The 14,210-nt window shown below is 40.7% G+C and overlaps 1 protein-coding gene and 1 long non-coding RNA gene across 2 annotated transcripts in view; both read left to right on the forward strand.

Moving 5' to 3' along the window:
* Positions 1-14,210, forward strand: part of LOC118174004 — a 38,381-nt gene that overhangs the window by 6,295 nt on the left and 17,876 nt on the right. The gene's annotated exons all lie outside the window — the stretch shown is intronic.
* NME5 (NME/NM23 family member 5) lies at positions 634-8,986 on the forward strand. Its single transcript, XM_035338998.1, has 6 exons — positions 634-755; positions 1,614-1,780; positions 3,428-3,633; positions 4,011-4,111; positions 5,112-5,230; positions 7,679-8,986. Exons 2-6 carry the CDS (start codon positions 1,652-1,654, stop codon positions 7,763-7,765), a joined length of 642 nt encoding a protein of 213 aa, XP_035194889.1. The 5' UTR covers positions 634-755; positions 1,614-1,651; the 3' UTR covers positions 7,766-8,986.

Consider the following 14,210-nt stretch of genomic DNA (forward strand, 5'->3'; position numbering starts at 1 on the left):
TCGGCGCTGCCGGCCGGTGCACGCCCCGATAGCGGGCCAGGCCCCGGGGGGGGGGGGGGGGTAAGCGGGGCGGCGGCGGCGGCCGGGCCCGCCGGGGCGCTGAGGTGAAACCGGGGGACGAGGCTCGGGGAAGCCCCAGGACGCGTGGCCCGGCCCGGCGTGCGCCTTCAGTCAGAACGGGGAGACTGGTCTTTCCTCGTGACGTCTGTGATAAAAGTAGCGCTGGATGGAAACTGTATTTGAAAAGGAGATCCGACAGGGAAATAACGAGGGAGTGCCGTGCGCGCCGCCAGGACAAACACCGAGTTAAATAACCTGCAGAGCGCTTGCGCGCTGAAACGCTCGTTCCCTTTTCAAACCCATCAGCTCTAACAAATCGCCTTCCCTCTGCTGATGAGTGTCAGCTCGCTGCGAGCTCACGGCTCCCGGGGCGGTCCCGAGCGTGAGGTAAAACCCGGGCTTTGTCTGGGCGAAACAACAACAAAAAGCACAACGGGCCCCGAAACTCGCACCCGCATCCACCACCCCTTCCCTATTCCCCTATTTATTACACGAAGCGCTCAGAAAGGGGTCAAACGCGGGCTCCGAGGCGAGCCTTGGGCGGCGGCCCCTGGGCGGCGGCGCTGCCCGGCCGCCATTTCGGAGCCCCCCCCGCGCACGCAGGCAGCGGGGCCCGCCCGGCGCTGGGGCGCGGAGGCCATCTTGTGGCCGAGCCGGGCGGAGCCGTCGCCTAGCAACGGCGGCGCAGCGGGAAGGTGCGTGGCATGGCGGCGGGCCCGGCCGCCCCGGGGCCGGAGGGGACCGAGCTGCCGGCCCCGCGGGGTGTGGGGGCGAAGGAGCCGCTTCCTCGCTTCAGATCCTTGGGGCTGCCGCGGCAGGGAGCTGCGGTTCCAGGCTCTCCGCGCGCGGGGGGTTTCAGCGCGGTTTCCTCAGCCCCGGTGGGTCTGTGCTGGCAGCCCCCTCGCGGGGGGTCTGGGGTTGTTCCTAGCAAAATATCACCCCGACCGGGTGGGGTGAAAAGAAGGAAAGTGGTCACAGTTCCTAGGAAACCCGTCCGCACCGCTTCCAGTAGTCACAGAGCAGTTTGGTACGCTAATAGCATGCTAATGGGCTGATCCAATCAGTTAGAAAACTGGCACTTTGTCTCGAGTCCATAAATACAAGAATTAAATAGCAATTGGGAAATACTCCGCAGCTTGCAGATGGATCAGGTCCAGGTAATAAATCCCACAGAGCGTTCTTCATGCGTAAGAATACAGATTTGGGGTTTGGTGGAACACAGGTTTTAGATGGAGGATATTGGGGTACTGCAACGGGCCTGGCTCTTCACGCACGTAGTACAGTCTATATAAAGTTGCCTGAGTTAGTGACATTTAAGAGTAATTTATATTTCATGATTGCCTAACATTTAATTTTGGCTTATTTTCTACAAAACGTTACTCTACTGAAAATGGAAATGTGAATTACAGGGTGCTCACTAGTCCAGGGAAAATCTCACGTGGATGCTCTGAAATGGAGATGACTTGCTTTGTTCCTAGAGTGCACCACAAGTGTCACTGCAGGCCTCTGAATGGTAGAGAAACCCCAAATATCATGAACTTATGTCATTGCAGTACAAAAGAAGCATTTGAGTTCTGACTTAGAAGCGAAGATGCAGATGTTAATGCCTGAACCTCAGATTTTTGTGGAAAGAACCCTGGCCCTCATCAAACCAGATGTTGTTGATAAAGAGGAAGAAATAGAGGATGTCATTCTCAGATCAGGATTTTTGATCGTTCAGGTAACAGACTGTGTTCCAGAAAAAATAACTGCAGTTTATAAGTCAGAACAGTATCTGTCTTAACTTTCAGCCATCAAGACAGTAACTAAAAGCTCATGTGTCCAGAAAGCATTTGTCTTTTTCATGCCATTAGCTGCAACTGCCAGATCAACAATTTTTGCTGACCGCAGGAAAACACAGACTTTGTTAATAAACTGGGATTTAGCAAACATATGTAGCATATAAGTGGACTCTCCAAAGTAACTCTTTGGAGAGTGTCTTCTTTCCAGCAGCACAGTGTTTCTTGTACCCATTTGCCAAGTGAGTTCTTCCAGAATTAATTGACCTGGGTAGGTGTCCAATTGTGGTCTGACATGTTTTTTGGTTTCCAGCGTTGATTTCTTTTTGGTTTTGTTTTTTGGTTTTGTAAATAGGCTTTGTGAATGTTTAAATTCATAACAAATGTTTCATTTAAATAGGCCTTGCTGAGTTCTTTTTAAATTTGGATCTGACACAGTGGTCATGGGAATGTTGCCTAGAGCATTGCTGCAACCCTTCTGCTACTTGGAAAGACTCTAAGGTGTGATTTTCAGCAGAGATTGTATTGAGGGAAAAATTTGCCTTTAGCTGGCAAGGAAACGTATTCTCTAGGCCCTCTTTTAGGGAGCTCCTCATACACTCTCTTTGTAAGAGCAGATGAAAAAAAATGTATTAAAATAAGCCAGAATCACTTGATCACTTTGAAGCAAGGGATATGTCAGGATCTGCGGCAAGGAGCAGCCAGTACTGCAGCTCCGTGCCTGGCAGGAAGTCATTTAAACTTTCGTCCAGAAACAGATCATAACAAGGCAAAAAACATTCCTCCAGGTTACCCAGAGGGGCGGCCGCTGGGTGCCGCTGTCCTCCTCCTCCTCTTCCTCCTCGTGCTGGGGCGGTAGCACCCTAGGTCATAGCACTTTGCTCTGGTTGAGCAGCGACAGGGCTTCTAGATACAACTTTATCTACCTATCTCTTTATATCATATATTTTTTCCCCTTAAAATGATTAATATTTCATTTTTTTAAAATGTCTCCTTTTCCTACACATTTTTTAAAGGCACTTTTAAATACATTTATTTCTCTTTTTGTGACTGCCCTGATGGATAACCTACTGAACTTGTCCTAATCCTGGCTACCTGCAGGCTAGGCAGCTATTGAAAAACCAGAAGGTGAAAACTGGAAAGCCTAAGAATGAAAAACAGAACAATTGCATAATTAACGTTGTGGATTGAAATCTATATAAAAGTAGAACATTATTGTGGGACAGCTGAATAATTAAATACTGTTGTTCTAATGCTTTTCACTTTATCTATACGGTGCCCTGACTGTGCTTGAAGTCATTCAGCAGTTTTAAATGCTCTAGTTTGTGTACACTGATATCACATCTTACTCAAATGGCGTGTTTGTCTGCTTAATTAACACGGAAACCTCTTGCTTTTTGTTGCTCTGTGTCTCAAAGAGGATCAGGTCTGGGAGAATCGATTAGGCTGGGAAGTTATTCTGTGTCTGTTAGGCCTGCACTTGAAAATGTGACTGCACCAGAGAACTGCATGGTATCTGTGGTAGTAAGCTATCTTAATTTAGCAAGATTTAATTTTTAATTCTCTTTTATTTTACACTTATTTTTTAGAAACGGAAGCTCCAGTTAAGCCCAGAGCAATGTAGCAACTTTTATGCAGAACAATATGGAAAAATGTTTTTTCCTAATTTAACAGCCTATATGAGCTCTGGACCGTTAGTTGCTATGGTTCTTGCCAGACATTGTGCAGTCTCATACTGGAAGGAATTGCTTGGACCAGCAAACAGCATAAAAGCTAGGAGGACTCACCCTCACAGGTAACTCACTGATTTGCCGTGACAAAGTCAGGAGGCTTTTCTCATTCTCTTAAATGAGACCAGAATTTCTGTCTCCCCCTCTTCTTTTCTGCCTCTTTCAGCTGAGATGCAGATTTAGAACGGCCTGTTATCTTCTTAAATTATGTGTAAATTAACTTTTCACCCTTTTTTTTTGAGTAGGTACAGTTAACCCCTTTTTCCAAGAATACTGTGTGCATGAACACAAATTTTAGGGTGCTGCTTAGTTTGTTTAAAAAACAAAATCAAACCACTGCTTTGTTAACTAGTCCATGTATGTTGCTTTTATACCCTGAGACTGTTGAGAGCTGAAAGAGATTTTCAGCTGCCTACCAAACAGTTCTTTCTCTTGCTTTTAGTTTAAGAGCAATCTATGGGACTGATGATCTGAGGAATGCCCTTCATGGCAGTCTCAACGTTTTCTCAGCAGAAAGAGAAATTCGATTCATGTTTCCAGAAGGTAAAATGGTGCAAACAATATATTGCCAGTGTTTGGGGAGGATAGCACTCTCCTCAGTTGTTGATTGTCTCTCTTCAGACTCTAAATATAATCCGATTTAGAAGGGCTAAGATTTGCTTAGTGCAAATATGTATCTCTTTAAGTTGATATTCGCTGCTACAAAGTGCATACCAAAATCAATCTGAAGAGCTATTACAGTTACAGAGACTGCCTCTACTTTTCAAACTCTGTATTTTGGGAATTGGAGCAAATAAGGCTGGTAAATGAGAGGAAATGGGAAGCTGTTATACTCCAGCATGTTTTTCTGGCACTGTCAGCCCAGGGACTCCTGTTGGCTCCAGAAGACTGACTCCCTTGGGCTCAGGATGAGTAATTCCTGTTCAACAGTAGCTGAATGCTCACATTACAGTGCAATTCCAGAGTTAAGTGCCAAAGAAATGGGCCATAGCACCTGGACAGGCTGCGAGATGATCTCTTGTTTGTAACATTTGAAAGATGATTTTGGTCTTTGCATCTTTCTGTCAAGGGAAACTGACTAGAAGAGTGTCTGTTCTGTCAGCTGGATCCTGTAGTGTCATAAAAGTTGTTACACTTCCCTACAGACCATACCTAGTGTAAACCATGACTCTTTCCTTCATCTTGATGACAAAGCTAGACTTAATGCGACATTTAGAGCTTTCAGACTGCAAGAAGGAAGCACTAAACATGGGATATATTGTTTCTCTCCTACCCCCAATGAATCTTCAAGGATATAGGTGTTTCCCCAGATGATCCAAGTTCCTCTCCTTTCATAATTGGCTATAATTAGCGAGATTACCTCAGGGACATTTTAAAGGGATTTAAGTAGTTCCTTTAGAGTTGGCTGTGTGAGAAGCTCTACCAACCATTGTGTATTATTAACTTATATGAGTCTCTGCTTACCTATTAACTACTGTTTAAAGAATGCCTTTTTTAATCATTCTACAAACTGCTGTCAAATACCTGTGGTTACTCTTTACAGTGATCTTGGAGCCAATTCCAGCTGGGCAGAGAGCTAGGGATTACTTGAACCTTTATGTAAATCCTACCTTACTAGCAGGGCTCACTGCACTTTGTAAAGAGAAGCCAGCAGATCCGATGGTACGTACAGTATATCAGCATCATGTTGTGTGTTAGAATTCCTGGTCTCCTTAGTAGGATAATCCCTCATCTGTTAAAGAGCTGTGCTCCTTTAGCTACCTGCTAATGAGGTAGCCAAATAACGTTTGCCTTTCAATAAGTCGATTTGCTTGTTAACAGATGAAATGAGGGCCGGGTCTGAATGAAATCAGCTTTGACAAATGACAGTTTTAGGTGACTTCTGTAAAACTGTTGCTAACACATAGTTACAGACATCTGGAAAGGCAAACAAGTGCTATCATAGGATGCTAAATACACATTTTTTATTTTGTTTAATGTTGCTGAGGTGAATTTGAAATGAAATAGCTCTAATAATAGATTCTAGGTAAGATTAGATGCTAATCACACTGGTAATATTTATGTGGTTGAGTAAAACAATGTAGAGTGCTTAGCAAACTGCCCATATTTTGTCATCGTTATGTTTTATTTAATAATATTAACTTCATCCTTCTTTAGGATAAACAATTATCTTGACTATATGGCATTGATAAGATATATTTGGCCTGTTCCACCAGGAAAACTGACTATGATTCTTCTGAGTTAAACCTATCTTGAATAATCAAACTGACCTATGGAAAATTCTGTCAACTTAACCCTTTCTATTTAGCAAGTTGTTGCATCTTGCGCTTCTTTCACAAGTTATTCCTTTTAACCAAGAATTTCATACCAATTGCAGTTCTTAGCGGAAAGACTAGAGTTCATTTCTTGGATTTTTCTTTTCAGGCCCTACAGAAATTGGCTTTCTTTCATCTGGGAAAATGTGGGGGTTTGTTTGTTAGTTTTCTTTTTTTATTGGTAGTATTCTTAAAGTTCAAGTAATTCACACCAGTACTTCTTTAAGAATACAGATAATTAATCACTGTGACAATTTACTGGCAGCTATGATGGATTCTACAACATCAGTTTTCTAATCAACATTGCATTTTTCTGAAAGATGCTGCAGGGAAAAAGAAAGAAGCCTTAAAAATAATTCAGAGGTGTTTCTCTGGCCTGTGTAATATACGTGAGGTCAGATTAAATGTACTCTGATTGTTCCAGTTTTGTAATCTGTTCACTTTGTCTGTATGTCTGGCACCGTTAGCATAGAAATCTAGAAAATAGAGATGGAAGGTTCCTGAAGTAGTCATTTCATCCACCCCTTTGCCGAAGGGCCCAACCAATTGTATGGAACCATTCCTAACTAATGTTTGTCTGGCCTGTTCTTTAGCTCTCCAAATGATGGAGAATCTACTGTCTCCCTAGGCAATCTATTTCAGTGCTTAATTACACTTAGTTGAAAATCTTTCACTAAAAGTTAGCCTAAATCTCCTCTGCTCTCGTTTTAAACCCATGACAATTTTTGTTTTGTTTTACTAGCCCCAGAGGACATTGCGTCCAATTTAATATCTCCTCTTTTTTTTTTTTTTTTTCCTTAGCAATCTATTGCATAATTGCAGTGTGTCACCAACTTTTTTTTTTTTTCCAAAAATTATTTCTTTATTATATTAAAAAAAAAAAAAAAAAAAAACTCTTATTTTTTCTATCTTACCTTGTAGGTCACATTTCTCTAAATCTGTTTGTTTCTGATTAATCTCTGCATTTTGAGCACAGTTTTCTAGCATATTTTTTAACCCTATATTTTTTGTAACTGGTAATTAAAGGAGCGTGTGGCTTACCTTACTGGTCTACTCTTCTATCAATTCTTTCACATCATGATATGTTATCTTTTTTTACATAGCATTCCAGAAACAAATCGTTGACGGCCCTGTGAAGTAAATAAGGATGTGTTAAATCTTCTCTTTACAAGTGGAGAAATTGAAGCAGAGGTTACTTTGCCTAAGGCCAGGCCAAGACATTGGCAGATTAAGCTAGGACTCAAGACATTCCTACCTCTCACATTCTTACTTAAGTACAATTTGCTGGAAAACATACAAGATGAATTTCCAAAAGGCACCATGTTTTGTTTTTAAGTTTAAGGCATTATAAGGTGATTTCAGTGTAGAAGACTGGCACTGTTAATGACTCATTACTAGATAGGCTATCTGTAAGTGTTGCTAGAAATAATATTTTAAACACTTTCGTACATATTGTACAGCTTCATTCCAAAGCAGAGTTCAGTTTATTTGAAGTATGGCCAAAATATTCTTATACACAAAGACAGACATTTCCAGGAGTTGTCCTCTAAAGATCAGCATGAGTTACTCAAAAGCAATGCGAACTGTGAAGATTTAAAAGAACATCTAGAAAAATCAGGCTATTTGTATGCTCATTTTTTTTTCTGAAAGGTCTTCATTTTGCAACACAGTAGGAGAGTGCATCAGAGGCTTCAAATAAGGCTCTAAATAGTATACCATACACTATGTATGGAAAAAAAGAAAAGAACAACAAAACTGAAAATGTATGTTTAATTTTTCTTTGTTACACATACAGACTTGGCTTGCTGACTGGTTGATTGAACACAACCCTAATAAACCCAAGCTACAACATCAAATCACTGAAGAAGAGCATCGGGAATAAAAAACATCACTCAGTGGAAACCATCTCAAGCGTTCAAATTACATATATATATATTATCATTGGCACAGTATCCCTTGGCTATACAATTAATATAATCTAAAGTAGATAATGTCTTAACTACCCATCTCTTTGTGGGATAAACCTTCCGGTTAACCAGGATTTAACAGTTGTAGTAGCTTTTCTGTTGACTTGGAGAATGTAGAATTACATGATAATTTTAGCGTGTCAGGTGATTAGAAGAAGATGAAATGATCTTGTGGTGTTACTTATACTGCTGCTTTCCCCAGTTACCTTGTTTTGGCTGTTTGGGGAAAACATAATTATTTAGACCGCTGCAGATTCCTAAATGACATACTTTGTGATGCCTGTCCTTTGTGAAACTGCAACTTGTTTCCAGCACTTTTTAAGAGATGCAAATCCCATTATGAAGGGGAGGTACCTGAATGTAAGTTAGAAAACAGTTACTGGTGGCATCATATTAGCAACTTGAGAATGTTGATTGTGGGTTACATCACCGAGCTATGGTCACTCTTACAGATGATTCACTCAAGACTGATGTATTTTGTCAGAATACAATTTGAAGGCCTTACTTAAAGCTACATTGAATGTACATTTCCTATCTCGACAGAAAAAAAAAAAACAAAAAAACACAGTGGTTATAAATCAGTCTCAGATTCCATTAGAAGTCACAAGAAGGTTTACTTTAGTCAAGGACTAATGATATCTTCCAAGACTTGTTTAAAGAAAGGTGTTTAATTGCAACAGCTCACCTTAAGGGTATTTTTTGTGTTCTACTGCACTTAAAAGGTCTTCTGCTTTCTGTTGTTTTCCTTGTATTGTTGGTTACAGTTGGACTTCAATGTGTTCTGTTGGAGAATTTCAAGAGAACGGGTTAGGGGCCGTGCTGTTCAACAGACAACATGTTAATCATGTGCTATTATCTATTATTAATGTAATTGGACTGTTTTTTCTGGGGGGGGTGAGACATGACACCCCCCCCCCCCTTTTTTGATTTCTTCCGTGTTGCATTTGCACTGTTAACTTCAAGGTTTGCATCCTATGGCTTTCCTGCCTTGCATGGAGGAAACAATGTCGTTCTCCCAACTCTGAAATATTGGTATTCTTGACTAATACTAAATAAATAAATAACTTCATAGTTTATTTTATGACAAGCCTTGCTTGATTAATTACCAGAAACGTTAAACTTTTTTTAAAAGCTAATTGTTTATCTTTTCCATGGAGTAAGCGACTGTTGCCACAAGAAAGAATAAACATACAGAAAAGCAATCCCCACAGTAGTGAGATCTACAAGTCATGAGACTTTTAAGAGTTTAAAAAAAAAATGGGGGGCAAGATACCGAATGGACAACCAGCCTGGTCCCCTGGGGGAGCTGTGACACCATAGGAGAGGCTGTTTGAGGCAGCGCTGCTTACATTTCAGTTGGTCTTTATGGTTTTATTTGGCACAGAGCTTGGCCAATGTTATAAATCCACATCAGAGAAAAGTGTAGCCTTAGAAAAATCAGATGAATTGAAAGAGGTCTTAAAATTTGGTGTCAGCAAGGCAGGCTGTGTGAGAACTGGTGACCTGTCCTTTCTCTGAGTTAGAATAATTATCTTACCTATTGAGTTTTATTGGGTATTTTTAACTTGGAGGGAGTTCATTTTAGTTTTATTGCTTGGGTGCAGGGATAGAGCTATGTCCATAAAACCAGCAGTTCAGTCCGTTTCCCATAATTCTGTTTTTTCAGCTTTCTTCTGGAAATTTTCCTTATCATATGCTTGCTATCACCTGCCCTGGAAGTTATTCTTGGTACTATATAGATCGAGCTAGTCTGAAGTGTATGATTGTTCAGCCTTTCTGTCTCATAAGGGATTCATTATCTTTAAGAATAGACCAGTTAAACTGCCAGGAACCTTGAACATACTTAAAAGATAGCAGAAACCTCAATCAAAGCCAGCTCCCCTTTGCCTGTAAGTCAGAGCATTCCAGCGTGCCAAGCTCCAGAAATGAGTCACTGTACAGAGCTCAGGACTTTCATTTAGCAGCTTAAAACAAAGCGTGTTACATGGACGCTTGCAAACCCTCATCTTTCTCACTTAGGAAAAGAGGAGAGAATTTGTCTTCCTTCCTTCACTGACAGTTCCTCAAACAACAGTGGTCTAAGCAAAGTTCATAGATTGACGATAAATTGATGGCTGTTTGTTGCATGGCACTGTATGAAGGGAAGGAATGACTCAATCTCTTACTTTTTTCAGTGCCATATTAGATAGAATAGCAGAGTCTATTTTTAGTCTATTTATTTATTCATAAGGGCCTTAGTTAATAGAAATTTGTTAAGCCAGAGCAGTCAGACTGGGGTAATTTGTGCTATTCTGGTTGCTAACAGTTGGTCATTTTGGGGCATACCTAACAACAGTGCACCCTTTGAAAGTTCTGTGGTGAAAATGCTTTTTTTCCCCTTTCCTTTTTTTTTTTTTTTTAAATATATGTAATAATGCTTCCAAGTAGAAATCTGGAGAGTAATATCTTTTTTATTTTGCTGGAAAGAAAGACTCTGCACATCATAAAAAAGATAACGCTCAATTATTTTTCCAGTTCTGTTTCCTTTTAGATGACTGTTGATGGATTTGTTCATGGACTAGAAATAGGACTTCAGTCCCCTTTACTGATTGCCTTTTTTTTGCCTTGCATTTACTCAAACGGACTTACACCGATGGGTATCTTTTGGATGGTGCACTAATAGCAGCTACCCGTACCTAGAAATCTTCTGTAGCCTGGACAAGCTCCTCAGGGTGCAGTGTCAGCAGCATGACTGATATGCTGAGTCTCCTTGGGAAGGTGCCTGTCAAATTATTGTTATGCTGCCTCCTGCCAGGTGATCATGGAGATGCTGCCGCGAGCTCAGGGGAGAGCCTATTGTTGGTCTTCTGAGCCAGAAATAAAGCATTGTTGTGAGAAGAAGCAGTCGGTGGGAGAAGACAGCTTGCAGACAAGTGGGTGAATGATACTTTATTAATGATAACACTGAAGGATTAAGAGTTATCTTTAGTTTTCTGCTTGTGTTTTATGGGAAGGGATGCTCTTGTACAAAGGACTTCGTGTAGTGCTTTGTGGGGTATGCTTACATTTGTCTTGTATGGCACTGTATTTTCTCCCCTGAGAAAATCTGACTCTTTGGGTAGCGATGGATTTTAGGTTCACTCACTCTTGCTTAGCTGCAGTACTATTCTGAAATCAGGTTATTAAAAAGGAAAAAAAAAAAAAAAAAAGTGTTACCATGTCTGCAACTTCTTTACCATCATGTTTACTTTATTTAAAATTCTTTTCACCTGGGATCTCTGAGTCAGCCTGGCTGGAGCTTCTGTATTACTAGAGAGAGAAATTGCTAAAGGCAGTTGAGTGCAGTCTGTCAGTCCCAGACTGCCTGGGCAAGTGCTCACATATGAACTCACCCTAAATTCCAGGAAATTTTTATGTGCAAGAGCCTAATTTGGCTCTAAATTCTCTTGGCTTTGATAAACTAGTCTGCAAACCACCCATGTTTCTTTATAATCTATTTATAGGCAGTGCCTAAGTTCTCATTTCCTTGCAAGGAGACGGTTGTTTTTTGTGACGTTTCCAGAACCTGCACTGATTGTCAGGGTAGGAAATTCTGCACTTCCAAAAGCAACATCTTACTGCCCTGCTGGCTCTCGGTTCTTATCTCGTTTAGGTGTTGTAAAAGTTTTTTCTTACTGGGTGGCATTCCTGTTGCAGTGTGAATGACGGCAATGTTTTGTACGTATTTGGGTTTGTGTCAGTCCTCATTTCTCTGTGTGAGAAAATTCCCAGGAGTATTTAACGTACGCGTGCGGATAAATCTCCTGCATGCCCCATAAAGTAGTTTACTACAGGCCAATATAAAGCAGTCATTACAGGGTGATGTTTAAACTTCTGAGATTAACACAGTCTCTCGATTGCACTTACTTATTTTTATAATGTGTAATTTAGCAACTGAACTGTGAAAAGTTATGGTGTAGGAAGGACGCCTTAAAAGCATTGGTCCCAGTTGTGCTTTCAGTTGCTTCACTGTCTATCCAGAGCAACTCCATTCCCTTATTTAAAAAGAAGAAGAAAAATCTGAGAGCTACTCAGCCGGTACGTGACACCTACATCTGAAATGCACTGTCGGATGTTGGCATGGCACATTCTGCACTCCGACTGAGAGTAAGGAGTTGGTGCCTGATTTCTCTGGAGTCTGACATAGATGACACTGTTTTTTTTGCATGCAGGACACTTTGTCATGTTCCATTTTGCTAAGGGAGTTTTGCAATGGTGTTTTTGCCTGGATAAGGAAAGTCTGAGCCTCTCTGAAAACCAGATGCTTTCTTCTGTGGCCACCATGAATCTAGATAGCTGTGAGATCATTCCCTCCTAACTCACCACTTCCAGCTAAACTATGCCACGAGCTATTTCAGAATCTTTTTTTTTTTTTTTTTTTTTTTCCTTCTGAGGTCTTCCATGTAAATATACTGAATTGACCAACAAAGTTTTGACCATGACTGTCTTTGTTTTGCAAAGTTCTCTTGTAAACAGGCACCATGCTGACTTCCCTGAATAGCGCCATCAGTGCAATTGAAAGGGAGCAACAAAGGCTCTAGGAAATGAAATATCCATTCAATTTCCTATTCATGTAAATGATAGTTTATCATACTGATTATTAGGTTTATGTAGTTAGGATCAGTGATGACTCTTAAGCCTTTTATTGCCTGTTTTTATGAACTGCAATAAAACATTGCCGCACCTGAACACTCAGTGTTGAGGCATTCTCCAGACTTAGTGTTTGTTATATTAGCCATTAACTCATCATTGCATATAGCAAAGAAAGTCTTCACGCTACAAAGCAGCCATGATGCATCTTTACCGTTCCTCATTCCCCTTGCAAAATATTCCTCTTTCAGACTGCATGAGATTGCTGGAATAATAATAATAAAAAAGTTAAATAATTCATCAATATATTTTTAATAATAATACCTATTTTCTGGATTACATTTCTTCTAATGGAGGACAGAATGCTGTACAAAGGAACTAGCAGGACACAAATGGTGCAAGGGTGAAGGTCAGATTCAGAGAAGTTAAATAACCCCTCCTCAGGTCATCCTTTGAAGCAGCAGCATAATCAAGAGTAAATTCCATCTCTTTTGCTCCAGTTTTGTGTCATAACAACTAAGCAGTGTATCTTTGTATCTCTTCAATGAAAAATGCTCACTCATAATTCAATAGATTCAACACCATGTTAGCCCTATCTCATGACCTCTGAGTTAATGCGGAAGAAGTCTCTTCACTGTCTTTTTTGGAACAGAACACAAGTTAAAGCTACCGGACTTGTCATTTGGGCTTGTCCCCCAGTCTTCTGCGTGCCTAGTGTCTCAATTTTCCCGTTTGAATGTGGGCAAATATTCACATAATCATCCGATACCTAGTGGATTTCTAGGTTGAACAGGCCATTTGTCAGAGCATTAGTGCCTGTGCACCTACACTACACTTTGGAGTGGAAGGACGGGTAATTGTACAAGCAGATGGTTATTGCATACGCACTGCTGCGATGTGCACATTTAAGTACCTACTTGTACACAGAAATGGGGAGTTCAACACCTGGGTTCTCGAGGTTTGCCAGTTGTTTGGAGCTGGGATCATTTGGCACATTGTTTTGAAATGCTTTTTTTTTTTTTGTAGGCAATGCCTATTACCCGAACATATTTGTGTGGCTGATAGGATGCTTGAATGATGGAAGCTGCTATCACTGCAGTAATGCCTGAAGACAAATCTGTTAATGAATTCTGGACCTTCCAAATCAGTGATCAGAAACCAGTGTGAAATTAGTGAAAAAATCAGTTTTCTTGCGTCCAGCCAAGGCTTATTTTTAAAAATAGCATGTATTGCAAAGTAACCTTAAAGATTCAATTCATCTAACATAAGAATTTCTTACAGTAAAGGGTGGTGTTTTAGCATGTCTCTTGCTAAGGCATTGCATTAACAATTACATGTAAATTCAGTTTAGTGGGAATAAATTGAAGCCAAAACAACATTTCAACTGAAAATAGTCATAAAAAATAAAAAATAAAAATAAAAATAAAAAAATAATAATAAAAATAAAAGAACTTATGTAGCACAGTTCTGGGAGAAGGAGGCTGGGGATCTGTAATGGAGATTGAGAAGTCATGCTTCAGCTGTGGAAGTGAAAATGAATGGAGCCAGCATAGTTCTGATTTAGTGTCTGTGTTGAACTGGGAGATTTGGACTGCAGCTCCTAAACTCCAGCGATACACATGCATCTGCCACGTGGAGTAGCCATGTCTCCATGCTCTAATGGCATCTCCAACTGTTCAGTGTTGCTGTCCACAGCCACTAAAGGCAAAGATCCAGGAGGAATCACTACACATGTGATACACTACACAAAGA

Source organism: Oxyura jamaicensis, chromosome 13, assembly GCF_011077185.1.
Source record: "Oxyura jamaicensis isolate SHBP4307 breed ruddy duck chromosome 13, BPBGC_Ojam_1.0, whole genome shotgun sequence".
NCBI classification, from domain to species: Eukaryota; Metazoa; Chordata; class Aves; order Anseriformes; family Anatidae; genus Oxyura; species Oxyura jamaicensis.